Raw genomic sequence first — 27008 nt, forward strand, 5'->3', positions numbered from 1 at the left:
GTATTGATAAAGTATCCAGGCTATATTGTTCCAATTGCATGTTGTTTTAAAATAAAAGGTAAATCAATGCATACTTATTGATAACCTCAAAAAATATATTGAATGATTTTTCTGCTATGCTGCATGCACAAAAATTACTCCTCACAGATTTAGACAAGTTTTCCAAACCGATATGGGAAGTGAATTAGGCCAAACAAGTAGATCTTAATGTATTTCAAAGAAAAAAAAGAGCAAAATATATTCTACCTGCTTTTACCGACTTATTTAAAGTATTGTACACAGCTTGTTGGTAATTCTTTGGTGGTGTTGCTTGCTGAAGATACACTGAGTAGATGGAACTGGAGTTCACTGTCTGTGGCCCTTTTCTGGGAGACTGAGGTCTGGATCCTTTATCAGCGAGAAAAGGTCTGATTGCCACAGTCAAAGGCAGTTCTGGCCTGCCCTCTCCTCCTGGGAACAAGGGAGGGCCAGAGGGTTGATACGTGGGGCTGGGAGGGACAGAAATTCTCTGCTGGATCTGCTGAGAGGAGCTGGGCTGGTGCACGTTGCTGGGCGGCGGGAGCGGAACCGGCCTCTGCCGATTTGCTATACTGGTGCCAGGCCTGGGCAGGCTGCCATCCTTCCTCCTTTCTAGAGAGTTTGTAGAACCTGTTCCTAAGGGAACTGGGCTTGGATAGGTCCCATAGTTCTGAGGCAGCTGCTTGCTTACACCAGGAACCGTTGGTGGCACCTTCCCCAGGTCAAGACCCTGTGTAAGAACAATAAATAGTATACACCATTTAATTAAATAAAGTACTTCTGAGCAAGAACATTCCTTTTTCAACATACCATACAATCTTGTGGGACAGAAAAGGAGTCAACATAAACAATTTGTGTTCCTTTATCACTAGATATGATTCTACCTGAGTTTATCTGAGGATCTTATCATACCTCAGACAAAGGCCACTGTTGAAAGGCACTTTCAGCTCTAACACATTCATATCAATTTAAAACTATTTGCATACATGCAAAGCCTGATTAACTTGTTCTAGGTTCCAGATCTCAGTGTCTAGTTGATCTTGAAAACACACACTGTCAGAGTTTACCAAAACAACTTAAAGACCAAGTCCTTATTCTTTAAAGATTATAGTCTTAAAGGATTAATAAAGTACTATCACAACAGTGAAGACAGATACCACTATTAGTCTCACTAAAGGATGAATTTAATGACTTCTTTTGTGAGATTTTTGGGAAAAAGAGTACACTGAAAAAGTAATAATCTATACAAAGGAAAAAGACTAACAAAGATATGAATTAGATAAACATGAAGGAGAGGGGAGAGGATTAGGAGAAGCAATGAGGGAAAAGGGGAGACTAGATATGTAAAAGAACAAGAAGGAATACAAAGTACTGAAGTTGAAAGAAACCCACACATTTTAATGTGATAAGAACAGGAAGGAACAGAAAAAATATAATTTTCTTTATGACTTTTTACATAAACAGCAGAAGGGAAATGGAATGTGTATCTAATTGAAGTGAGTTCAGCTACGAAAGCCAAAGGTTCATAATTTCAGCTAAGCAAATCTATAAATATATCACAGATGAAACCCACCAGCTTATCAGTACTTCCTAATACTGAAGTTGGCAAAGGCTGGCTGGATATAGTTCCTTGTTTTAAAGCAGTATCCATGCTTGATTCTTTCCAGTCTGTGTTGGAGATCTGAGGGGGTTTTACCACAGGGGCTGAGCTCTGTTTAAGTATCGGCCAATTTCCATCATTAGCTTGAAAACAGAGAAAAATACTAGATTTAAGATAATCCATACTAATATTGCAAACAAGCAAAACAACATGTGAAATAAAATAGCTTAGATTACAGTGGGATTAATTTTATTCTAGAAGTGACATAAATCATTATTAACATTTGATTCAGAAATCAATATTGAAAGCCAAATCACTGCATAGAATGTGCTGTTCACAACCCTTTAAAATTCAAATTAAACTGAACATTTCCATAGAAAAATGTGATCAAAATTTTGGCTTGAGTGTTGCATATTCTGCTATTAGAAAGCAAACAAATTCAGAATAACAATCTGTACAGAAACACTTCATCAACACAATTCTTTGGGTACTATCCAGAGACAAAGTCAAACTACAGTAAATGTTAAGTCTATGTAAGCCCTGAGTGGATTTACTCCAAATTTAAACTATGGTTACCAGATTCATTCACCCATAACAGGATGTAAAAACTCCCTTCAACAGCAGGGTGGAACAAAAGCACACATTCCTTTGCTGGAAGTGGTGGTTAACTCACCTTTGTTTTTCCTCAACATACTCACCCGATTAGAATTGCCCCAGAGATTTAATATTAAATAAATTTATAAAGTCAGCTGACAACTTTAACTCACAGCATGAAGACACAAGTCATGGGCTTTTATCTTCATCATATGCAAAAAATCATGCATAGCTGCACATCAACTGAAGCAACAAATCCTTAATGAAGTCCTAGATGCATTGATGTTACTTTATTAACTGTGTGAGACTATTTAGTTTCAGTTCTCTAAGTAAGCAAAAGAGTTTAAGTAGCCTAATAATTAGATATAGCTTATAGTAACTAAATAAATCCTATGTTAGATCCTAAGGACTTGATTTGCCTTTAAAAGATTAAACATCAGGCATGTCTTCCTATGAGGAGACTGGAGATCATTCCTCCATCCCTATGGATTGTAATTTTTGTAGTGGAGCACTGAAATGTGTACAGGTGATGTGTAACATGTAATGGACTTTACTACAGGATAGAAGCTAAAATGGAGGGGGATTGTGCATTTGTGGAGATCCAATGAGATTTCTGGATCCTACAGTAATGCAGTATCAAATGAAAATCAGGTATTTAATCAGGTATAAAATCTTGAACTTTAGAGGCCAAGTTTCCTATTTCAGTTCTAAGCCTCTGGAAAATAGACTCAGCAGGACTATTTCTAGAATTCTCTGTCTGGTATAGTAGATAGTCTCAAAATAAGCTGCATAGGAACATTCTAATGAGTGAATTTTCCACCACCATTCTACTTTCTATTCACGAGCCTTACCCTCTTTGTTGAGTATCTCTCAAAACAGGATTAACACTTGCATATTTTTACACTGAGAATACAGTATATAGTCCAGAAATCACTTTTCACACTTGCAAGCTGCCAGGAAGTAAAGTAAGAAGGCCCAGTTTTAATACTGGCATTATCCATGAGCTGAAAATGTTGTGGGTTTTGTTTGTTATTGTTTCTAATCATCTGATTATCAAGAGTGAGACCAAAAAGGTGAGAGTCAGACCAAAAGGTGTCTAAACACTTAGGCCCTAAGTAATGGCAAATTTTTCAACTATGCACTGAATTAATGCTTACTGTACAAAATACACAAGACATTCTATACCTCCAGTAAGGTTACAGTTCAGTAAAACCTTTTTTTTGAAGATCAGTGAAAGGTGTTATAATTGATTCATGCTAAACATGAAAGCATCTGGATCTGTAAGTTAGTTATGAAGAAAGCACTTAAAGAAACAACAGCAAAAGACATGACACATTTAAACATCTTACCTGCAAATTCAACACTTTTCTATTAGAAAGACAGATACACAAAAACTTATTGTAAGCAGCATGTTTATCCCCAGATTCTGAGGTAACAGACTGGAAGTAAATTCAGACTCTCTCTCCTCTCTCTGACCTACACTGTGAGGGTGGGGAGTCAGTGGCACAAGTTGTCCAGAGAAGTTGTGGATGTCCCATCCCTGGAGGTGGTGGTCAAGGCCAGGCTGGCTGAGGCTTTGAGCAATCTGGTCTAGGGGGGATCTGATGCCTCCTGCTCTCAGCCACCCCACAGCCAACTGGCTCCATCTACCCCTCCAAGTGCACCCTCTTGCTTGTGCCTGTTAATGTAACACCTAGGGCATTTTAGCTCTCACCAGGCAACTGTGCATTTACAGAAATAAGACACTGACACACAGACACAAAAGGTTTTGTGAATTTTCTCTGACTTTCCTTAAAATTTTTGTAGGTCTGGATCCAGGTTACTTACTACAGCAATTGAAGCACACTCCAAGCCCAATGGAAGGCAGCAAGACTCTGGGTATTGACTTGGGCAGAGTGAGCTTTTATCTCAGCTCTGGGGTCAGTGCAACACAGAAACTTGAGGTTTCCCACAAAGTAACTCAAACTAAGCCTCAAATTAAGTAACTCAATTATTTTATGCATCTCAAATTAAGTAACTCAATTATTTTATGTATTTTATGCATCTATCCAATCCAAAATATACTAAAATGCTTTAGTGATTGCCAGAAATTTCTAACATTGAGAAAATGTAGAGGTTTTTCAGAGAAGAAAACTCATCCCTGGTACACTACTCCAGTACTCCTGGGATGCATTTGCTGCAAATCTGTTTCCTTCTAAGATGAAAAGCAACTTCTCAATTAATTTTACATTTCAACAGCATCATCTACATGCCAGACCACAACACAAGTTCTAAAGATGCTGTTTAATATGCATCTGTGTGCAAGAGCTCAGATGACCATATTAAAAACTGAGTTCTTAGCTAGCCAGAGATCTTCTACGGACTCACAGTGCTGGGTGTCAAACAGAGTAGGTGCCAGGCGGATGACATTGTGAACAGCAGACTGAAGAGAAGTGGGAGGTGACAGAATAGGATCCACTATTATGTCTAAATCAGAAACCTTCCAGGTGTCTGGAGATTTTTTCACACACCCACAGTCTGTCTCTACCGGACACACCAAGGCAGATCCAGTTACACAGAAAAAGAAAGAAAAAAAGTGGTGGAAAAATTATAACAATGACAATGGAGAACATTAGAACAGGAACACTCAGATAATGAGAAATAAAAGCATGACATTTGAAATAAATTCTCAATTCCTTTTCTTCCTGGGAGCATGTACGCTTCTCCTTACATAAATGTATTTTACAGAAGTTCATTCAAGTAGCTTCAAAATAATAAATACAAAGTCAGTCCTAAGGCAGAAGAATTACTTTTATAATATTAAAAGTTCCAAGGTAGGTCTAGAAGTGGGTATGCATATTTTGGGAGGTTGATATTACAAAATTGTGGTTTTCAGTTGGTAAACTTAAAAGTTAGGAACTGTCCTTTTCCATATGTGGAAGAAGGATCCACGAATCTGAAAACAAAACTGTTGCAAATCTGTACCTTCATCCCCACAATTAAGTCATTCCATCTTCTTGAGACTTCTCCATAAAACCACAGTGATGGGGTTTGCACAGATTTTGAATACTTTTAGCTGATAAAGGTATTGCTAGGAATAATAGGAAATACTGGAGACTTTTTTTCAAGTTCTATTTGGCCAGTTTTACTTTCTGACCTTGGGGCTTTTTTGAGGGGGGCATTTCTGACATTCTTTCCTACAGAGAGGTTCAGATTATCTTCTCCTATCTCTTCCTCCTCATCTGGAAATCATGATGCAAATTTTGCTGGAATATTCAGTTTTAAGTCCTTGAATGTAAGTGAATATTGCAACAGATTTTGTCTCCTAGTCATTCCTTATCCCCTTTTTGATCTCTCCTAGGAGACCAGGTAAATTAAGTCCTATGGTTAGACCAATGGGATCATGCATTTTTATTTGTATTATGTATATTTTCCTAGCTTATAATTTCTTAAGAATTCTGATTTTTCTAAGTTATGAGCAGACACGTGGGATTTGCTGGAATTGAGAAGCTAAGGCAGAAATATGACCTGCTTCCTTCAGCCTCCAACAAAAATTAAATAATAATTCTCTTTGAAAATTTTAGATGGAATTATTAATAGTGAGAAACATGGGAGCCAATTTCAGACACAAAGTTCTGGAGAGCTCTGGAGGGGCAGCTTCTTCACTAAATGGGGCAGAAACAAGTAAACAGCATCAATGTTATGGTTATTCCATTTCAAAAATGCTTCAAAGACCACAAATTCCCACATCCCAGATGGAGCAAAAACCTCTCATAGTTTTATTCTATGTTCCTATTTAGTCTCCTTCTGAGAAGTATTATTCTTATTATTAACTCATTAGCTTCGTTTTACTTGACAAAAAGCAACAAGGTGTAAATAGTTATTTATAATACGGTTTTCCACAAATCTGATTTCATTATTACATTCAAACACAAAAATAATTGAAAAAGCTATTAAGGACACAACATAGAATCTGTGAAGAAAACGTGCCCCTTTTAGGGATGTACCAGCCAGTAAAATTTCAAAGGAAACACTCAATTTCCTAAGAAAAAATAATGGAAAGAAGCAAAAATGCCACAGATCAAATGACTGATGTCCAATTCACAGAACAGTATTAACACATCTGGAACTTGTCTCCTCCCCTACACCAATTATGCCAACACTGGGTCTCTTAAAATTACTTCTTTTCTTTATTGCCCCTTTTCAAACCATTATTTGTATTGATAAACATCACACAAGTACTTACCAGATTTTGATCTTCCATGTGTTGAGTTGGGAGCAATGGTGAGAGACTGTGGCTTAACTGGATCTACTGGTACAGCATAAGTGCCAGCACTTGGAACTTGGATGTAAGGTCCTACAGCTGCCACCCTTCCTGAAGCACTCAGGGATGACTGGGGCGATGAAGTTCCATTAATTCGATTCAACTGAAAACGATCAGACAAATTGACACGTGAATGTCCATTTAATCCAGGCCCTTTGCATGAGCAGGGAGGTCTAAACTTAATTATCTACAACCATGAACTCTAGCTAGGATACCTTACAGTTAAGTTATCATACTCTCTGCTTCTACAAAAAGAGAAAAAAAAATCATGGTAGAAAGCATAAATTTTGTTCCTTAAAATCAACACCTCAAAATTTAAGTTTTTTAGTCATGGCACATACATCTCTTGTAGATACCTATATCTCTGTAAAGTCTCTTTCATTGTGCCTTTCTCAAGCAAATGGTCTAAAATGAGTTATTAAATGATCAAATATGTACATGTTGTTTTTTTTTAAAGCAATACCTCCAGCTAGTAATACATATGGAAATCCAGAATTCATCTCTTAAAATCTTTCTGAAGCTCCAGACAACTATTAAGCCTAACTTTATTAAACTGTTTATATTTTATCCATTTTCCATACTGGAAGGTATTTTATAAAACCCAGTTTTTTAATGCATTCATGCTTTTAAACACGTGCTTTTAATGCTTTTAGAATGCTTTTAAGCACATAGTCATACTTTCTTTCCTAGAAAAATAAACTTTTCTGACTTTTAATATAGTATTGTCTGTGCCATAAAGAACAATAAAAGGAAACATGTTCTGTCTTACAGTTTTTGGATATACCTATGAGAAACCTTAAAACAGTTTTAAGAGACTTGCTACTTTTATCATAGGTAACTGCATTATTTGAGTGAGAAAAAGGGAGATTCTATGTAGTTTTTAAAGGCCCTTGATAAACTGAAGTGTGGCCCTTTAAACAGTTTATCTTACAGGAATGTTTTCTTTTTGACGTGCCTCAACTTTTTTCTTGTACAGTCGTTCGCGCAGCTCGTTGATTCTCTTGTCCATCATGGCCACCTCCATATTGCGTTTGTTCAGGAGCTCTTTCTGCTGCTGGAGCTTGGAGTTCTGCTCCTGGTTAAGCCTGTTACGGATCTTCAAAACAAAAAAAAAATAAAAAAAACAAATAAAACCCCACTTGTTAGAACAGTTCTCGTTCTGTCTCTTGGCAAGATGGTTTGCAATGCAGCATTAGAAACACACAAAGGAATTTGGATCAACATCTTGTTCTGGTGTCTCTACAGTTCCACACATCCTGTCAAGTTAGCATGTGCAATCATCAACAACTCTTAGAAGAAAACAGTGAAAAAATATCCTAAAAAAGCTTGTGGATGCCTATTAAACACATACAGACGGCATCCCTTTTATAGAAAATGGATTGAGGAATTAGGCAGAAAGATATTTCAGAAAATTCTACTGTGAAGAACTAAATCACAGAAAATGTTTAAAGTTATGCTTAGCCAAGACAGTTTGCCTATCATGAAAACTAAGTGATACAAAACTTGTAACAGAAATTACGCTATTGATTCTGTTTCCAGATCCACATGAGACTTTGTGATGTCTGGAAGGGGTGTTAACTGAACTGCTAGTTCAGGGACTCTGCACAGATTTTCCTCTCTGCATGGGGATGAAACTGAATCCTTCACAGCAGTTTTCCAGTACATTATGAGGTGGATTACTTTTATGGTTTAAATCAACCATGACACTCTTTATAATTACTTCTCTTGCTTTGCTGTTGGCATTTTTTCACACCTTCAATAACTCAGACATTGTCTCAGTGTTCTTATTTTCATGGTAATGTTACAAGCAAAAAACACTTGAGGCAAATTTAAGTCTTAATAAACACATATGGGATCATGCAAAGCACAAGAGAGAAATCTTCATCTATTGAGCATCTTTGCACTTAGAAACACTCAAAGGCAGATATGCCTTGTATAAAAGGGGAAGGAGTAAAAAGAGAAAAAAAGGACACTTATTCCTAATGCATGAAAACAGGATTGATTAAGTTCTGCTGTATTTGTTCATCTAAATAAATAGGATTAATTTTTAAATTTAAATTAATTTAAAAATATGAAATATATTAGAGCTGTTACCATGATCACAATAAAGCCCTCAAATAAAAAAGCCCTCAAAATCCTAACACATTAGCACAGAATTTGACAAAATTTCAATTTAAACTAGATACTTGACTACTTGCATGACAGCTACACTCTAGATATAACAAGCTTCTTGCAGGAGATATACAATATTGTTGTAGGGAATACTGTGTGAATATACTACAACTATTGCACTATGTTACACTATCTAGTGCAGGGAATATAGTGCAGCTTGCATTTTTAATTACACTATTAAAATGTGTTATTTAATTCCTATGTATTTTGTTTATCCACACCAGACGATGTAGCTATATTTTTACAATACACTTTTAAAATTACAGTCATGTCTCCAAGTTAAGATGACATGTAAGTGAGCTTGCTATACCCAGATCAGTGCAAAATAGAGAAGTACCAAAATTAGTTTCACAAAAAATTTTTGAGACAGATTAAAACAAATAATAAATTATGTAGACTTTCAGTATTTCAGTATTAGGGCCTGAAAAAATCCCTTCAAAACACTTGCACACTTTGTATCATGATGTGTATAAGAAACAAAATAGTTTTTAATGCTAATGAAGTTCTTTCTGAAAAAAGGCTGTATGGCAACTACAACCTCACACATTAACAGCATTCCACCACACTGCTTTAATAAGGTGTAACAGAACGAAATTGCCTCTCATAAGAGCAGTAACAAAACTTTTAAAATCTACAGTTGTAATTCAAATAGCATCTTTTTGTTACTTACCTGTAGCTCTTGATACAACTTTTTTAATTCTACTGCTGCAGGCCCTGTCATTTGCCCATTGTAAGACTGAAACCCATTCAGTTTCCCTTTCCTTAAATCCTCCAGTTGCTGAGTGAGTTGATCCACTTTTAACACCGCAGCCTGCAGTTCCTGCTGCTTTTCCTGGAACATGGCACTTATATGCTCAATTTCAGTTGCTAAAATTAACAAGATAAAAATAACAAAAACCAATTAAACAAAGCAGAAGTTGTTAATTTTTTAATTCTAAAAGTACTAATAAACACACCATACTAGCTCTACATCTAAAATACATGTAAAATATTTGTACTGCAAATTTGATTACAGTCATAAGATTTCCTAATGGTTAGAGAATAGACTTATTCTGACATTATGTTTGACAGTATAACACTAACAAAAAGTTCTGTTGCATACAAATATCATGGAAACACAGAACCTCCATAAAACAAAAAAATGTAGCTGAAAACCTGCACCAATGCTATAGTGACTTAAAATATAGCATTATTTGTTAGTCATGCAGTGAACAGTAAATAAATTAAGAATTCCACATACACAAATTGCCATTCATCATCTTGCTGTAGTCCACTTGTCCTCTCATGGCACGGATTTTTTTCAGCTTTGTCTCCTGGGTTTCAACACGTTCTTTCAGTTTTTGGAGCTTTTCACTCTCAGAAACAGATTGCTGCTGGCGACGTTCTTGCTGCTTCAGGTAACGCAAACGTTGCTCCTGACAAAAGGAGGTTTTAAACAAGAGAAATCTGTTACACATTTATTAAAAAAAAAACCCAACACATTAGCTTAGAAAACCCTAAAATTTTGATCAGGTTTTCTATTTCCACAAAATAGAAAATGTTGTATTTCACTGAAATATGTACCAGCCCTAGAAAAAAACTCTTTAATATTAATTAATAAATGGGTTTTAGAGCAGAGATTCGAGATTTTTTTAGACAAAAAATAACATATTTACAGAGATATGCGAATACAGCCCTAGTCTGAACACTCATTTGAATACATCTGTGATGCTTCCTCTGGCATTTGTTTTCTGCCACTACTAACAGTTTTCTTGCTGTTGGCAAAATAAATTTCCAGTGCTGTTACCCAGCTTCCCAAAGATGACAAAGTATGTCCAACAGACCATTTTAAAGAAATTGAGCTGCTGTAAGAAAATGTTCCAGTTCTAAATAATAATTCTTCTGCTAGGTGCACAAGGAAAAATATTTTTTTAGTATTATTTCCATCAAGAAAGGACAACAGAATCAGTAGGTTGACTCTTAGGTATTCCAAGCATCAAAGGCATGCTGTATAATACGTCAAACAACAATGTCAAAATCATTAAACCCCCTACCCACTCTGCAAATATACCTAGATTCTTCTGTCTCTGAGACATGGAAATGCAATACATAATTTTTTATGAATTTGGCATATTCTCACTCCACTCCACTATTACTCTACTGAATGAGTCACTAAAGATGAGCATGGAGTCAAGCCTATTCTGCCACAGATCATGAAGGGGGCCACACAGAGGTAAACATACCTTAGCAATATTATTATAAAGACACTTTACATAGGTTGTTCTAGCAGTATTTATGCCAAAAGACTGTGCACCGCCTAGGATAAGATTATTCTGGTAAAATGATGGATTTCTCAAGCAATTTCTTGAGCTTAACTGAAATGACTTAGTGTGTTTTTTTCTATCCACAAACTTATGCTTGCATATATTGAAAAAAAATGGTCTGTATATAATTATTACCTTAGCAACCAACATTTGCTGTTGATTTTCAATCTGTTGCTGTTGTCGGGCAGCCATATCCTGCAGTTCAGAAAGAGTGAGCTCCACACGTGGATTCCCAACCTGCAGAACAGAAAATGTTCCATCAATGTGTCAGTGTGTATCAGGGCATTCTGAGCTGAAAACCTAAACCCCCACTCATCAGAGGAAGGTTAAAGGCTCCTCCCAAGTTCTCAGAGAAAGAGGAATGATGGGCAGCTGTGAAAGAGTGAGGAACATCAGAGCAGAAGGGAGGCACATAGGCCTTGCAGAGGGCAGAAAAAGCAAAAAGTGGAAGGAGATGAGAACACTAAGAGACAAAACAAATAAGAGGAGAAAAAAAAGAGCCGTATCCTACATTTAACTCCCCTCTGTTCAGATGTTTGGTAGCACTGGCACACAGTTCTGGTAAGGCACACATGTTAACACACATGCAAATAGGATTTTAGGCAGTAGGAGAATCTGAAGCTGCTTTCCTTTCCTAATATTTTCAGCATAACTGCCTTGGCAGCTTAACTTCTGGTTCATGTTATTGACCTGGCACAGGACAAGACCACATGAGAACCCTTAGATAAAGGGTCAATAAGAGCACATTCAAAGATGGTGAAAATTGTGATATATTGGGCTCATTCAGGGTAAGGATCTGTGAAAAACAGTCTGTACAAGTGAAGAAAAGTAAAGCTGATTCCCTTCAGATAAGTAAGTGGACTATTACTTTGAATGAAATGCTAAGTATTAGCAAGGCTCACTCCTTTTGCATTTCAAAATTAACAGAAGCTAAAAAATTAGGATGGAGACACAAATGATGAAAATTCTTTAAAATTCATACCATGTGTGTGACCAAATTTCATATGTTTTAAAACATGAATGCATTGCTTCAATATATCTATAATTCTATCAACAAATACAGTTTACATTTATAGACCAAATTACTTCAACTACACTTTTTGTATGCAATCTCAAGGAAAAGAGTGAAATGTTTCAAGAAAAATTCCAGAAGCTGACATTTGCTCTTCAGAAAACGAAAACTCATAACCTTAGAATTGCAGGGTTTAACCACAACTTCAGAATTTCCACAGAAAGAAAATATAAGTCTTTGAAAAATTATGCTGCAAAGTTCAGAATAGCCAAACATCTGTTTCAAAGTATTTACACATAATTCAGTTAATTTATTGGATCAATTAAAAGCTGGACTACTCTAATAATTCAGTAAACAATGTAATTTTTTCACCAAATTACATGATTACACTATTAGTAAACCAAACACTGCATCACTTGCTACACACAATACAGTCAACACTGCCGAAAAAGAAAAGATAATTAAATATTTTGGATACATTGATAAATAATACTGTTTCAAATGCTGATAAAATGGAATGAGGTTTCAACATTTTACAGACACACAGAAAAAAACCCCAAACCAAAATCCCCCAGTGCCCAAAACAGATCACACATCAGATTATGGATCTGATCACACCTGACCCCATAGGAAAACTGATTTAGCTGCTCTGCTTTTCTGGGCCCACCCTACTGATACCCAGCATGTGTAGCCTGCAGTATTTGTACTTTACTCTCAGAAACTTCTTTTTGAGACCACATTATCTCAGGCACTTTGAATAGCTTTTTTCATAGTTCTACATCAAACTCCTACATAAGTATCAATTCTCCAACCAATGCACAATACAGAAGTTTCTTTAAGCTTCATTTAGGAAATTAAAATGCTATTTGTTTCAAAGTAACTGAATTATTTTTTGCTACCTGAATTAATATTTCATGTTGCTGCATATAATTCTTCAAATAAGACAAACACCAATCATGAAAATGAGCCAGATTTGGTTCACTAACTTTTAAAGCTGCTCCATCTTGGACACATGACATTGACATGTCAGCTAAAATGTTTAGATAAGGTTACTGTCCCTGTTTGAACGTTTCTCACAGAGTAAGTTATGAAGTGAAATTATAATGCTTACTGGAAATAACAACTGAAATTCCTCTTACTAGTCAACACTAATGAAAAATTTTTAGAGTAGAGCAGTAATTAAGAGAGGTAAAGTCCACTCAAGATAATAATTTTCTATTTCAACACAAGGAAAAATTAGAACTTACTAGTGTGTACTTTTTTTATTAGCATGACTTATGCAGAGAAGAGTCCTTCCTAATATTCTTTCAGGGCAAGTAACTTGTACTCACTTGTGGCCACCAAGAGAGACTTATTATTAATTACTGACTGAAAGGCATTAATTGGCTAAGAAAGTAAGGAAGCTTCTCCAAGTGCCATTCACAAACCAAAATGTGCTTTACTTGAGAAAAGAAAACAAAACAGAAAACCAGATGCTGCTCCCAAAACACCTTCAGGCTCTGCTGACTTCCGTTGGCATGACCAACTGCGAGAAAAACAAACTTCTACATCTGCTTCTGCTGGGCTCTGCAGGCAATTCTTACAAGGGGCTCAGAATGGCATCATGGCTTCTCTGGATCACTGATTTTAAAAGTTAAAAGGGGAGCATGTGAGAATTAATAGTATTTTCTCAATACACATATGAGCTTTTTCAGAAATAGACAACGTGCATCAGACAATGCAGTTTTCCCAATGCTTCCTTTCTTTCTGCTTTAATTTCCAGTTGAAGTTAAAAACATTGATAGCCTATTGTATTTCCAGTAGAAATTTTGAGTATAACACTGTCTAAGAAACACAGAGAACTTTTATTCCACTAAGTGATCTTGTTAAAAATATATCCAGACTCAAAAAGTGATATCTGTAGAGGGATTGTGAGCATTTCAAAGTAAAAAAGCCATTTCATCACATGAAAATTAAATATTTTCTAAATGGATAACATAACCTGGAAAGCACAATGACAGTAAGAAACTGGTTTGTAAAAGCACCAGAGTCTAACAAAAAAACCCCAACCCAGTTTAATCCAAGAGCTCAGAATTTTTACTGCTCTAAACAGGCATATTTGAAAGTCTCTCTCATAATGCCTGGCAAAAGTACTGTATTATTTTGTATCATGTAAAATATAGAAGATTAATTATAAGATTAATGCAGATTCTTGAAGAAGCTATTAACTACTGTAAAATGTTCCATTTAGAAAGTCTAATGTCTAAAAACCTTCTATAAATGGCAAAGCACAAGAACATGGGAAACAGTGATAATTAACCATTTAAATATAAAAACCCTATGAGAAATCTTTTAATGTTCACCTCACTGAATACCAATATGTATCCCTTTCACTTCAAGAGCTACACTATACTTAGGGACAAAAAATAGCTAAGGAAACACATCCTTGAACCTGTAACTTCACTCGCAGTTTTCTCCTTTTCATCCACATGGCAAAAGCAGCAAACAGCATGAACAGAAGTCCTCTTCAACATCAAATCAGTTATTTTCAGATAGACTGTTGCTGGTTTCAGGTCTCCAAATCAGCACAGCTTCATTTTTGAAACACTGAAAACCACTGAATCCTTCTCTTGCCGAGATCTAGTTAAATTGATTAGTTCAGAGCACTTCATATTAGTTGAGTCTGCTTGTAATAATGTGTATGCAAACACCACCACAGAGAAAAAGCCTGTCTCAGTCCTCCAGAACCTCAGGCTACGCCAGGCAAAGACAGCTCTGCGCTTCCAGCTCCTTAACGAGGCTGCTGGTTTCTCAGATTCTTACATTTGTGCTGCTCCTAGCAGCAATTAGCAATTCCATCCACCAAGTCAAGACACTCACCTCTCATAACAAACACGAGCCTATCACATTTAAGGTCCAGACCTCCTCCTTTCTCCTGCAGCAAGGGAACCAGACCTCCTACAGAACTGAATTCTGAAGGAGGTACTAAAAAGCCACTACAAATACCTACTCCTCCAGATTCCACAGATTCATTTGCTACATGGTGATACATCAAAGCAGACAGTTTTGCTGAATTGTAAATTTCTTCTCATTGATTCACAGCAGCATTTACACAGGGATGAGCTCCTAAATGAAATGCCATAAAGCAAACACTGCATTATTAGGCACTGAGAAGTATTGTGTATGTCCCACATAGGCAAGAGTAATTTACACCTATATTCACCAATTTCTTAATATTGATGGGGATCTTAAAAAAATTATACCTATGTTATTTAACATGCATTTTAAAAGGGCATGATGAAAGATAGCATTTGTAATGAACTCGAGTTTCAGCTTCTGACATCATCTTCCTACTACAAGCTAATATTTTACCATTTGATGATTAATATTTTTGAGACAGGTGAGATGAATAGTACAATAGTAATTAAACAGTTTGGGAACCAGTTTACAAGCAGCCTCAAAACAAATCATACCTTAGGCATTTAATTAAGGAAACAAAACTCCTTTAATATTTATTTCTACATATTAGTCTTGTCACTCTAAAAATTTATTTTCTTATTCCTCCTTCCTTTCTATACTGTTTAATATCACAAACTCCTCAGTCTACATACTTCTGGGCTATTATGAATTGCTTACTCACTGGCAACTCACAATGGTAAATGAAAAATTGCACCTGAACTTAAAATATTTCTTTGACAAGCAGGATGTACTGTAGTCAAGGGATGGAAGCAATAAGGGCAGATTCCAGTGGTTTTTTGTCTTTACTCCCAACAGAAAACTCTCTTTTAAGAGGAATCTAATTATGTCAATATTAAAATAAAAACCCCATGAGACCAACCTTGTGAATAAATTATTTTTTAAAAGATGATTAATTGGGATGTGGTCTGATTTTATGCATCTTTTTTGCCTCCACGCTTAACCCATGAAGATACTTATTTCTGATAATTTTCTAAATTTGCACTAGTAAGAACAGTTACTTTGAAAATAATAATAAAACATACACTAAATCCACATCTGAGACTGTTATGATTTCAGAAGAGCTTTAAAGGAAAAACCAAATATTCAAAAGCTTTACAGGCCACTATAAGGGCTGGTGGTCTTATAGGACTGGTGGTCTCATGCTTTGGTTCAGCAACACCCAGCCACTAAAGCATAATGTAACCAACTAATTGAAAAAGCAAAGCAGAGTAATACAAGAACTTACTAATCATTTCCTGCATACTATCTCTTTGGATCTTTTTCTAGGTTTGCAAGAACCACCATGTCATTAACGTCCCTTATCTATTTATTCCTTCTTTTTAGTTCACACCCATCTCCCACACAAATCTTCTGAAGTTCCCTTCCCCAAACCCTGCATGAGGAACCACAGGTTCAAGTAACTCAAGCTTCCTGAAACTGGCCAAGCTCCACCTTCTCCTGTGCATATTCTTGTACACTCAATCATGTTCTATAAACTCTCACATATTTTCTAGTCTTCTTCCTATCATTTCCCCCCACCACCTGTATCCTTTCTCCCTCATATAGTACTTCTCTTCTTCTACTTTGTTCCACCACTCTGTTCCTCTCTTGTCACAGTCAGAAATTAATCTGAGGTTAAACCACCAACTGCCAAGGTCAATGCCACTTAAAATGTGAACAACCAGCACACAGAGTTTAAAAAATCTGTGCCTTAGCTTCTACCGTGGAGCCCAGAAGAGCTGGTTCTGGCTTTGCCCATCAAAATGGTGACACAGAAAGTTTTTGCTTGTGCTGCACTACTTTCAACCATCTTTATTAAACCAATATTGTCATTCTGTCAGTATTCAACCAATTTATTAAAAAGTCAATACAGAGCAGCTACTGAAAACAAAGCAGCAGATACCCCACCTGCAGCCCAGCTCCACTGTTTATTCTTTACATAGGCTGCCACTCTAAAACTGTTACACAGATAAGGAAGATTTTGGCCAAATTACCTTTATAACAAAAAAAAAAAAACAAACCCACAAAAAAACCCCAAAACACCAAACCACAAAAAACCACAAAACCAAATCAAAAGGACTTCTCTGAAGTCCTCCATATCTTCCTTCTTGTGATAGTAAAGGTAACCATATCCTCAAGGAGAAAAAATGTGAAAGAAACACTCTTTACCCAAATGGGGTAAGAACTAGCATATCAAAGACTGAGGGGGTGGGGCAGCATTCACCCATCACTAAACCAAAACCACAGTACTATCAAAAGCAGAAACTGCAAGAGAAAAAAATTCCAAGAAGCAACAACTTTGAGCTCATGAAAGAGTTTACACCCCACATGTGGGCTTCATTGAGGAGACATCCAATTCTGCCATGGCAAAAAGAAAACATCTTCACCACCCTAACAGGAGAGCACAGCACAGGTGAGAAAGATGCTGCAAGTTGTTCCTGAGAAGGTTTTAAATGGCTACATGGAAAGGCACAGTAAATACTTAGGTTTTACTGCACACAGTGAAAGACTCAGCTTTCCATAATCCACAGCAGTTTTAAGTTGCTCTTACATCCTAGGGCATAGGAGGGAATACAAAATTTATCTCCAGGGATTTACCTTTGCAGAGCTGTCAAATCCTGGAAATCTACAGGGCTATATGACAAACAGAACTGGCAGATCTGGAACTAGGTACACAAGCATGTGGGCAAAAAGGGAGTGAAGTGTATTACATAAACGAACATCTTCCCAGAAGAAAGCAGAATGACAACTATAAAATGAAAAGGGGTAGGTTGGAGTGCTCTCCAGCCACTGAATTCCAGATAGGGATCAGTGCTCTGACAATTCACAGCCTCTCCACACCAGGCTGCTCTCAGCCCTGTGGGCCATCCCTGCATTTCCTCCCTGTGTGGCATTTACAGCAAAGGAATAACACTTCTGGCTGAAGAACGCCGAAGTGCCAGAGCAGGAGGGGAAGAAACAGCTTACTTTGCCTGCTGAATCTACCAAAAGACTTCCTAATTCTCCAAGGCTAACCTGGACATGAGCAGCAGAAGCCCAGACATGTTCCATCTTTGCCTTAAGCTGCATTCAAAATAACAAAGTTTGGGGGATGCTCTAAAAAGCCCAGTTGGCAACAAAGCCTTAAGGGTTGCTGGTGAGAATATCTAACACACATCTTGGGTACCTGTCCTTGGCACAACAGTAGTGATGAGGAAAACAGATGGAAGATTTCTGAGTTTATTAAGTCACTCCTGCATCAGATAGGTCTTACATGAAAAGTATGTGGCCTCCTTTTGCTCTCTGAGGTCTATAGGAGGAGATGGAGCATCTACTGAAGATTAGTGATTCAGACCTCTGTAAATTTCTGAAATATATTGACCCTATATATCATCAAATTAAATGTGGTCATATGGAAATGACCACATTTTCCATAAAACCTGATCTTAGTGAAACACACAACAAATTACTTGAAAATCCTTTGTCTAAACTCATGTGTAATGCTATAAAAAGACAAAAGAAAGTATCTGTTTTTATTTAAACTAAAATAGAGTTTTGCTGATCTCGACATGGATGACATTATTTCCAGTTTAGTGGCTTTATCCACAGCTCAGCCTTGCATTTTTTTTAATTGGGTCAGAAACATGCCGATAGCAGAAATCCATTTTAAAGAATCCAATGACAATAGCACGTGCCTTTTTTTAGCTTAATGGAAATGAACAGCTAATTAAACCCAGAAAAGATACCCAGAATATTGGGAATTAAAGAAAATCTAACTAGTGTGTAATATCTCATGATAATAAAATAATGCTGCAATTAACATCACAAACAGAATTAGGTAATTTTACCCCAAAATCCTATTATAAAATATTATTGCATCATGCAAATAAAGACACTAACAGCTTCTTACAATAAAGTTGCTTCAACTGCATCACAGTTTGCTGAAAAATGTCACATTATCTATAGCTGATAAAAATCTTAACCTCTCTCAGTCTACACTGTCTTGTTAGTAATTCCTCCAATTTGCTCATGCTTATGAGTCACTCCATAAGAAAATGTTTAAAGTCTACTCAGTATAAGCTACAGACTCCAGATTTCCTGTTTTCCCATATTACTTTCTTAGTGAGGCTGCTATTTTAAGCAGAATAGCTATGAAAAGACAGAACTTAACAAAAATGAAAACAATGTTAGAATAGATTTTCAAAATTAGAAATGGATTTAAGCATATATTGAACATCTGCTACATCTGAAATAGACTGCTTATAAATTACTTCTAGGAAAGTAGCATCTGAAACTTGTTTATTTAAAGCACTACTTTCTTCCTTGTCCTTGCAGCCACTTTTAAACAGCCACAGAAATCTTAAGTATGTTTATATTAATTTTAGTCTTGGCTAAAATACCCAGTAGCTGATTTTTAATTAAACATCAACCTCATACTCCTAAAAAAAAATCTTAAAAGAGATTATGCATTCTTGTTGAAATATGAGTTGTACACAAAATCTTAGACTTTTTTACAACACTGATCCTTTTACTCATAGTGATTTTGAGTCATGACAAGTTACAATATACATTGAAAATACACTGTCTAGATCCTTTAGAAATGGTCTTGGAACTATATTATTCTGGGTCTTTTCTGAGAGCAACAGCTTATTCTGATAGGATTGCTAAGGATGATTAAGATGCAGTTATTATTAGTCTGAATAATATGTTTAGCACCAATTCTGTGTTTATTCTGCCCTTAATTGTTTCAACAAAAAGTTTTTGTGATGTAATATTGTTCATATAAGAATAGTATAATGAAACATTTCTAAAACACAGAAGCACAGAAAGTAAGTATCCTGTAACTGAAAGATGTGTTGTGACCTTAGCGTACAACTTGTACTTCCCATAAAAGCAAACTTAAAGGCAAAAGTTGACCACGACATTTTGAAGTAATGAGCTTTTGATAAAGTCTTAAAACATAAGAACGATAGTAAATGCATGTAAGAAAATCTGATAAAAAATTTCAATTCAGAGATAAAGTGTTACAAAACCCAAGCTGGTCTGCATTCTGGTCATGTGACAACTAAACACAAAATCATTTAAATTGAAGTGCAAAAGCTGCACAGCACTTAAATAACATGCCCACCAAAGTGCAAAACAAACAAATTTTAAAAAGTAATTTATTACCTGTTCACTATTTTCCCATCTAATTGCAAGAGAGCACATCTTTATTTCGCAGCACTGCCCGTCAGCTGTAAACATTTCCGATGCTTCAACACGCTTCAGCTCCATCTTTTTGCTCTTTTCTGTCTACACTACTGGTTTAACAGTTTGTTGTGAGCAAGCCAAAACAACAGCCCTGCGCATCTTACGAGTTCCTGCATGGCTGTTTGGCTCAGTGCAATCAATAGTAGGTAGGATGCCTTTTAATCTCCCTCCATATGGGATGCAGGTTTCCCCAAACTCTTTATCGATATGAAAAGCTGTCTCTCTGCATTCATCAGCAATCAGCTAACGGAAAAGGCTAGTGGATTTTGCCAGCAGTAAAAGACCTAATCACGGCAAGATCAAGCCAGCTGTCAACTATAATCAGCTTGATTCATTGCACTTTTCATATTCAATGGAAAATGTTGAGCAATATACAGTTCTGTCACAGTTATCAGGTTAAACTAAAAGTGTAAGACTATAGACAATTTAGCTTGAGAAACACATGGATTATTTGTGCCTTTGTATTTTTGTAGTATTGCCAATGCTGGGCCAAAACTGAATACCAAAGAAATCACAAAAATCATTGCTTTTTGTATGCAATTTTACCATTTAAAGTAATAGCAAACTATACCACCTGAAACTTAACAAAGAGTTTCTTTATTAACAGAGACTGACTAAGATTAAAGGCAAATAGAGTCACAAGAGATACCACAATTTTATGCAAATAACCTTTCCAGAGTTTGCTATTTGCTTTTCCCTACATAATTCAGATTTTTCTTAAATCTTGCATGCAACAAGATGAATATATGAGCCAGCAATAAAGCTAAAGCATGTGTGCAATAGCATAAATCAAGAATCTGCAAGCCACAGAAGACTGGAATAAGCCAAAACCTAGACCTAAGGATTTTTAAATATTAAACATTACAGAAAACACTAAACCCCATTAACAATTTCTTATGTATTTACAAATCAGGGTACTGCAGAAGATAAAACCCCAAAACATTAAAAGCTGTAATTTACCTTGTCAAACTCACGAATGCCATGCAAGTTCACCCTCTTCCTTCTTTCAAGAAAGTAATTCAAGCATGATTCACTGCACTTATACAAGAGATCCAGTCAAATGGGTCTCCATAAGAACAGTGAAGAACTCTATGTCCAAGCACAATACAGTGACTATTCCAGCTGAATAAAGAGCAGGCTTATTTTTAGCAAGCAAGTAAAGGTATGAGCTGTAGAGTACGATCCTCCACTAGGAATATGAGGAGAAGAACAAGTTTAACTCCCTTGCTCCTAAATTAGCCAGAGGGACTTTCATTTTTCTTGGCTTTGATCTGAGGAAGACTGCAGGGGGAACAAACTTAGCAACCATTAGATCTGGAGGCAGCTGCAGAAACAACAGAGAAATAGAAAGGTTCACTCGCCTGGGAAAAACATGCAGGTGGGAAATAGGTATGCCTGGTGTCCAGAGGCAAGATGGACAGGAAACTAAATGAGCAAGTCTGTGAACATGGAAAGGTGTGTCAGAGAAAGGAGGCCACGGCAGCACTGCATGAGAAACACCACAGAGACCATGGAAAAGATGAGAGAAAACACTGATCTGCAAATGACACAGCTATATAAAAGACAGAACTCTAAATTTGGACTGAAAATGAATAGCTGGCCTTGCATGGACCAGTAAAGTATCCTGCTCTGAACTGAAAGCTGTTCAGAGTCAGAGCAGCAGTCTAAACTCTCAAACTTTCACATTTAAGCTCTCAGAGCCACACAGTGAATTTCATAAGCAGTCTCCTATAACTACAGAAATAAAAGAAAAGACAAGTCCCAACTTCCTTAAAATAACTTGATACTAAAATATTTGGTTTAACTAAAAATGATACTAACGTGACTGCAAAAGGATACAGCTGTGACAAAGGACATTGAAGTGTACAGTGCGGGTGTAAGGGCTGCAGAGCAACACTTCAGAAAAATAACAAGTCTTTAAGTAACATTTACTTAAAGTAAATGTTTTTAACATCCTTTTAAAACATTTACTTAAGTAAACATTTACTACATTTACATTTGAGTTTATGTGTGTAATGTTATAGATCAGCTGAAACACTCATTCTCAATTGTTCTAACTTTATGTAAGAGCCAAGCAGCTCAGGATCTCTATGTGCAGTCACAACTGGAAGCAATTCTTCACATGCTTCATTTATTTAGAAATCCAGGGAAAAGAGTGAATGGTATTGCTCCATGTCCACAACACAAACACAGGAAAATAAATACCATAGTTAGAGTTTAAACAAACATACAGACTACTCCTCCTCCCCCTGCCATGGATATCTGCAGCAAAGTATTGCTGTAAAACTGCAAAGCCATGAAGAAAAGCAAAGATAGATCTGCAAAAACAGGAACTAGAGATAGAGATTCAGTAAGTGGTACAGTTTAGGTATTTTCTCCTCTGTAAAATGGGGACACTTCTCTTGGTTGTTCTGAACTAGAAAACCACATATTCAGTTCCTGTAACTTGTTGAACAGAACTCTCTTTGATTCCCAGAGAAGCAGCAGAACTACAAAATCCATACACTGCAAATAAGTGTGTGCAAATGTCTGTATGATACAAGTCTGGATACTGTGACTCTCATATCCACAGCCATCTAGATAGATATCTGGTATCTGGAGTGACAGAGATTAAAAATTACATAATTACATGGAGAAGACATGGAGGAAAACAGTCCTTTCACAAGGTTCCAAGTGGGTTCCAAGAATGCTCCCTGGTCCCAGCTAGTCAAATAACCCTTAGACTCATCAAACCAAACTAAGTCAGATGTTAGAAGTGAGTATTAGTCATAAACGAATCCTAATATAATTAAAATTGTAATAGGAAAATAACCACAGAATAAGTGGAATGAAACCTATTAAATTATTCTCACAAAATCTAAACATACACTAACTTTGTCCATTATGGACTGCAATTTATTGGAGATTGCACAGGACAAGTTAAAATGCTAGTTTTATTCCAAATCCAAGAAAGATGTGATTCTGCCCAAAAGGTTTAAAAGAGGCCTCAGAGGGAGGTATGAGGTCAAGAGCATTTGAATTCCCTACAGCTTCACAGAAATACTTTCCAGAAGATCACACAATTATTAGTCTTTTAGAGATGTTCCCCTACATAACTATCCTTTACTGAGGTGTGAAAATACTCAGATTTCTAGTCTGGCAAGAATTCAAAAGCTATTTGTATGCATTAAAATTAGCTTTAGACTTTAATTTTTTTTTCTGCTTCCTAATTTAATTTTTTTCCCTTAAATCCTTTAGTTGGATTAGTTTTTCTATTTTTTTTTGAAGAGCAACATACTGCCAGCTGTCTGGAAAATGCTTCAGACAGACTTAAAGAACTGTATCAGTCTGTGGAGAATCCAAACTCTATTAACTCTGAGCTAGGAACTGAACTAGGAATTTGATGGTGTGAAAGGTTGGTGTAGGGGCAGCAAGGCTTCCCTCTCTAACAGATAAACAATTTTCAGAATCTATACCTTATAAAAGGGAACATCTCTGACAGCAGGAGCAGCAGACAAGTTTTTGTCTTTTTAACAAAAGCAAGAGAGAAATTTGCAGCAGAAAACTAAGAAAACTTGAATCTGATTTAATTACCCTTTTATTAGAAGGTCAAAAGATTCCAGGAAGCTAACCTGAATATTTCTTCAGAAAAAAATACTTTTCTGCACACTGTTAGAATTGTTTGTGCCTAAATTGTTTAAAATCATCTTTTAATTGAATTATTTGCTTTGACATTGCTAGGAGACACCTGAATCTAAATTTCAAGAGTGACATAGTTTTTGTTCATTTTAAACAAATTTGATTAAAACCTGCCCTATGTGAATGGCAGCCCCTTCCAAGCACACTGTTAAATGTTATAAACAGAGTGCTTAATACTTACAAGCTTATATTAAATTGAATTTGCAGCTCAGCTTTGAAGAACAACTTCTATCCAGACTAAGCTCTTTATCCTTCAATAGTTCAAATGAGAAACTTCAAGCAAATACATATAATGTATTTCTCATCTGAGTTTATTACTTCTGTTAAAAATGTGTCTTGCTTGCCTTTTTCCTCACAATTAGATTTGATGTAGCTTGAGCAAGAATACTTGTAAATGGCCCCCCATAACACAATGTACATTAGATGTTTAATGCCTTTTTATCTGGTCACACTCATATGGATGAAATGGTTGAAACTAATGAACAATTTATAATTCTATTCAGGGATTTTGGCCCCACTTGTAAATCTATCTAATCTCTAAGCACAGAATGGGACAAATCACACCACAGGCACTCAAAAGCAGTGTAGCTTTCCTGCTGTCATGATGGAGTGGAATACAGAGACTCCATCAGCAACCATACACTCTTTGAAATTAAATCAGTGCTACAAAAAACTGCCTTGTGTATACACATATGTAGAAGTTCTTACACATCTGTTAATGGAATATCCTTAAGAATTCCCTCAGTATAAGATTCTCCTGATACTAAAACAGCTGGACTACCTGATGTAATTTTTGCTAAAAGCCTGATTTGAGACACTTTAACAGAAACAGGGAACATGAGTTCTGTTATCTAATCAGCACAAAACTTTTAACACTCAACTTCATCTACTGGTCACAGCTTCAATACTAAGAAAATTTGCAGGAGTATGTCTCTGGTTTGGGATGATGGTCAAGTTTTCTTCCTCTACACAAATTTCCTTTATACTAATGTTAACACAAATTCTGTAGTGAGATAAAATGAGGTTCCACTTTGTATTTCTTGGCAAAGGCTCCAGTCAACATCCATTAAGAAAAAGTCTTATTGATATCATTCTCTCTAAATCAGGGAAGCAACTTTAGAAACAGCAAAAATAAGTTTAAAAAATTGGCACCAGAGACCACAAACTGAGATTTTATGCTCCCCAAGTAAATGATTATGTATAAAATAGTTTATATATAAAATCCATTATTATTTATATATAAGCAACTACAGCAAATGAGTATTTCCTCATATACAGTCTGTTTTCATTACACGAATCTACTTTTATGCAGTCCAACACATTTGACTTCTGTCATGTTCCTGTACCACATCCCTTTTTTCCCCCCGGACTACATCTGTTTTCCTGTTTTCTCATCTCCAAGAAATTTCTGGGTTATCTGATTACCTTTTCACCTGGACAACTGTTATTATCCAGTTGGTGCTCTTTCTGGGAGAGCAGCATCGGATCCACAGCTCCTGCTGAGGGCTGGCAGCTCAGCTGGGATGGGGCTCCCCAGTCCCTCTCCTGTCTGCCACTGACCCCCAGTGGTTTCACCTATATTTGCTCTGCCTCACTGTTCACAGACTGCTGCTGCTTCTGTGGAATGATGCTTGGATCATGCTAGCACATCTGAAAGCAAACAAGAGCCAGCATTTGGATGACCACTGTTTCATGGCCACCAATCACAAAATCAAAGAATGATTTAGGTAGAAAGGAGCCTCTGGAAGTCATCTGGTTCAATAAGCCCTGACTGGAGCAATTCAGACTGCTCAGGACTTTATTCAGCTAGATCAACATTCCACAGACTCTGAAGAGTCTGTTCCAATATCTGTTACTCTCAATGATAAAACATTTTTTCCCTTATTTATTTAGAATTCCCCTTGTTACAACTCGTGTTCAGCTCCAATTGGCTCAGTTACACAAGCTAAAGAAAGGAAGCAGAGGAAGAGGCAGCTGTTCTCAGAGAAGAGAATCCCTCCTGAGACACTGTCCAGTCTCCCTGGCAAAAGGAAATGTTTAGTTATGTAAGTCTGATCTTCACTCATCTGTACCTTTGTGTACTGGCATAAAGATCAGGTCCTGACTACACCACAATTCCACTTCTAAGAAAGAAAGTTGTAAACAAAAAGCAAACCCCAAAAGGTCACCTCTGGAATAAGAGCACTTGTCAGTTCACAAAACCTCACTGAGTTTTTCTTTTAGACTTTGTTATGCAGAATGCAAAGCTCCCAGATGAATACTTACAGGTAAGTATTCTTTTTACAACAAATGTTTCACTGCTGGAAGAGACTTAGCCTATTCTATTTTTAACTTGAAAAATAATCTAATAAAATTTAAGCATTTACATAATGTGATTTTAAGATAACCATTATTTTAGTAATTGCTGCTCAAGCACATATAGTTTCAAAGAACAACAACAAAAAAATCTTACTGCATACGACAAAATGCCAATTAATAGAATCATCTAAATTTAACTGGATAGATTGCCCATAATTTTTTCCAAGACTATTGGTTCAATCAATTAAACTAACATTCATCTTAAAGTTTTCTATGCATATCACACAGCTCTACCCAATATTAAGCAAGAAATCAACTATTTCCTTAAAGCAGGTACACATAACAAAAATATACCTGAATGCAGAGTATTTGGTAAAATCTGAGCTGTCTTCAATGTTCCATTGGTTTGTGTTGATTTTAGGGCCAGTCTAACATTCAGCATTGCCAGCAACAATGAATAAGCCTAATGCATTACGTAAGTGTAAGCTGATTAAATCCTTGATCCTGAAGCCACCTCTTTTTCCCCCTCCCCCTCTGATTTAAAACTTAGCACAATTGAAAATCTTAGTTTTAAACACTTCCAAAACCTAATTTGTACCATTTTTAGCATAAAACCCACTACATTTTTACATTACTATAACACCCTAAGGTTTTAGTCTTTCTTCTATTTTCATAAACCTGGTATTTAATACAGTTTATTTCCTACACCTGGTAAAACTCCTTTATAAAGTGATCAGTTCCCCAACAAATTTTAATTTTGTGGCCAACTTTTGGGATTTACAAAAAAACAAAAGAAAAAGAAGTATCTTCAATGGAATGAAGATACAAGTATTATTCAAGTTATCAAGTCTGAGCTTTACCCCT

At 36.3% G+C, this 27008-nt stretch overlaps 1 protein-coding gene across 3 annotated transcripts in view; it reads right to left on the bottom strand.

Moving 5' to 3' along the window:
- The window catches only part of PPP1R13B (protein phosphatase 1 regulatory subunit 13B), a 69536-nt gene that overhangs the window by 7368 nt on the left and 35160 nt on the right, over window positions 1-27008 (bottom strand). The window contains exons 5-12 of one of the 3 annotated variants that reach the window (XM_066551365.1): window positions 11126-11227; window positions 9928-10102; window positions 9358-9554; window positions 7447-7611; window positions 6438-6618; window positions 4580-4735; window positions 1592-1761; window positions 247-748 (exon numbers count right to left, since the gene is read on the bottom strand). In XM_066551365.1, coding sequence (XP_066407462.1) covers window positions 247-748; window positions 1592-1761; window positions 4580-4735; window positions 6438-6618; window positions 7447-7611; window positions 9358-9554; window positions 9928-10102; window positions 11126-11227 — 1648 coding nt within the window. The remainder of the gene's footprint in view (window positions 1-246; window positions 749-1591; window positions 1762-4579; window positions 4736-6437; window positions 6619-7446; window positions 7612-9357; window positions 9555-9927; window positions 10103-11125; window positions 11228-27008) is intronic. The other 2 variants (XM_066551367.1, XM_066551366.1) reach the window with 2 other exon arrangements.

Source organism: Molothrus aeneus, chromosome 6 (genome assembly GCF_037042795.1).
Source record: "Molothrus aeneus isolate 106 chromosome 6, BPBGC_Maene_1.0, whole genome shotgun sequence".
NCBI classification, from domain to species: Eukaryota; Metazoa; Chordata; class Aves; order Passeriformes; family Icteridae; genus Molothrus; species Molothrus aeneus.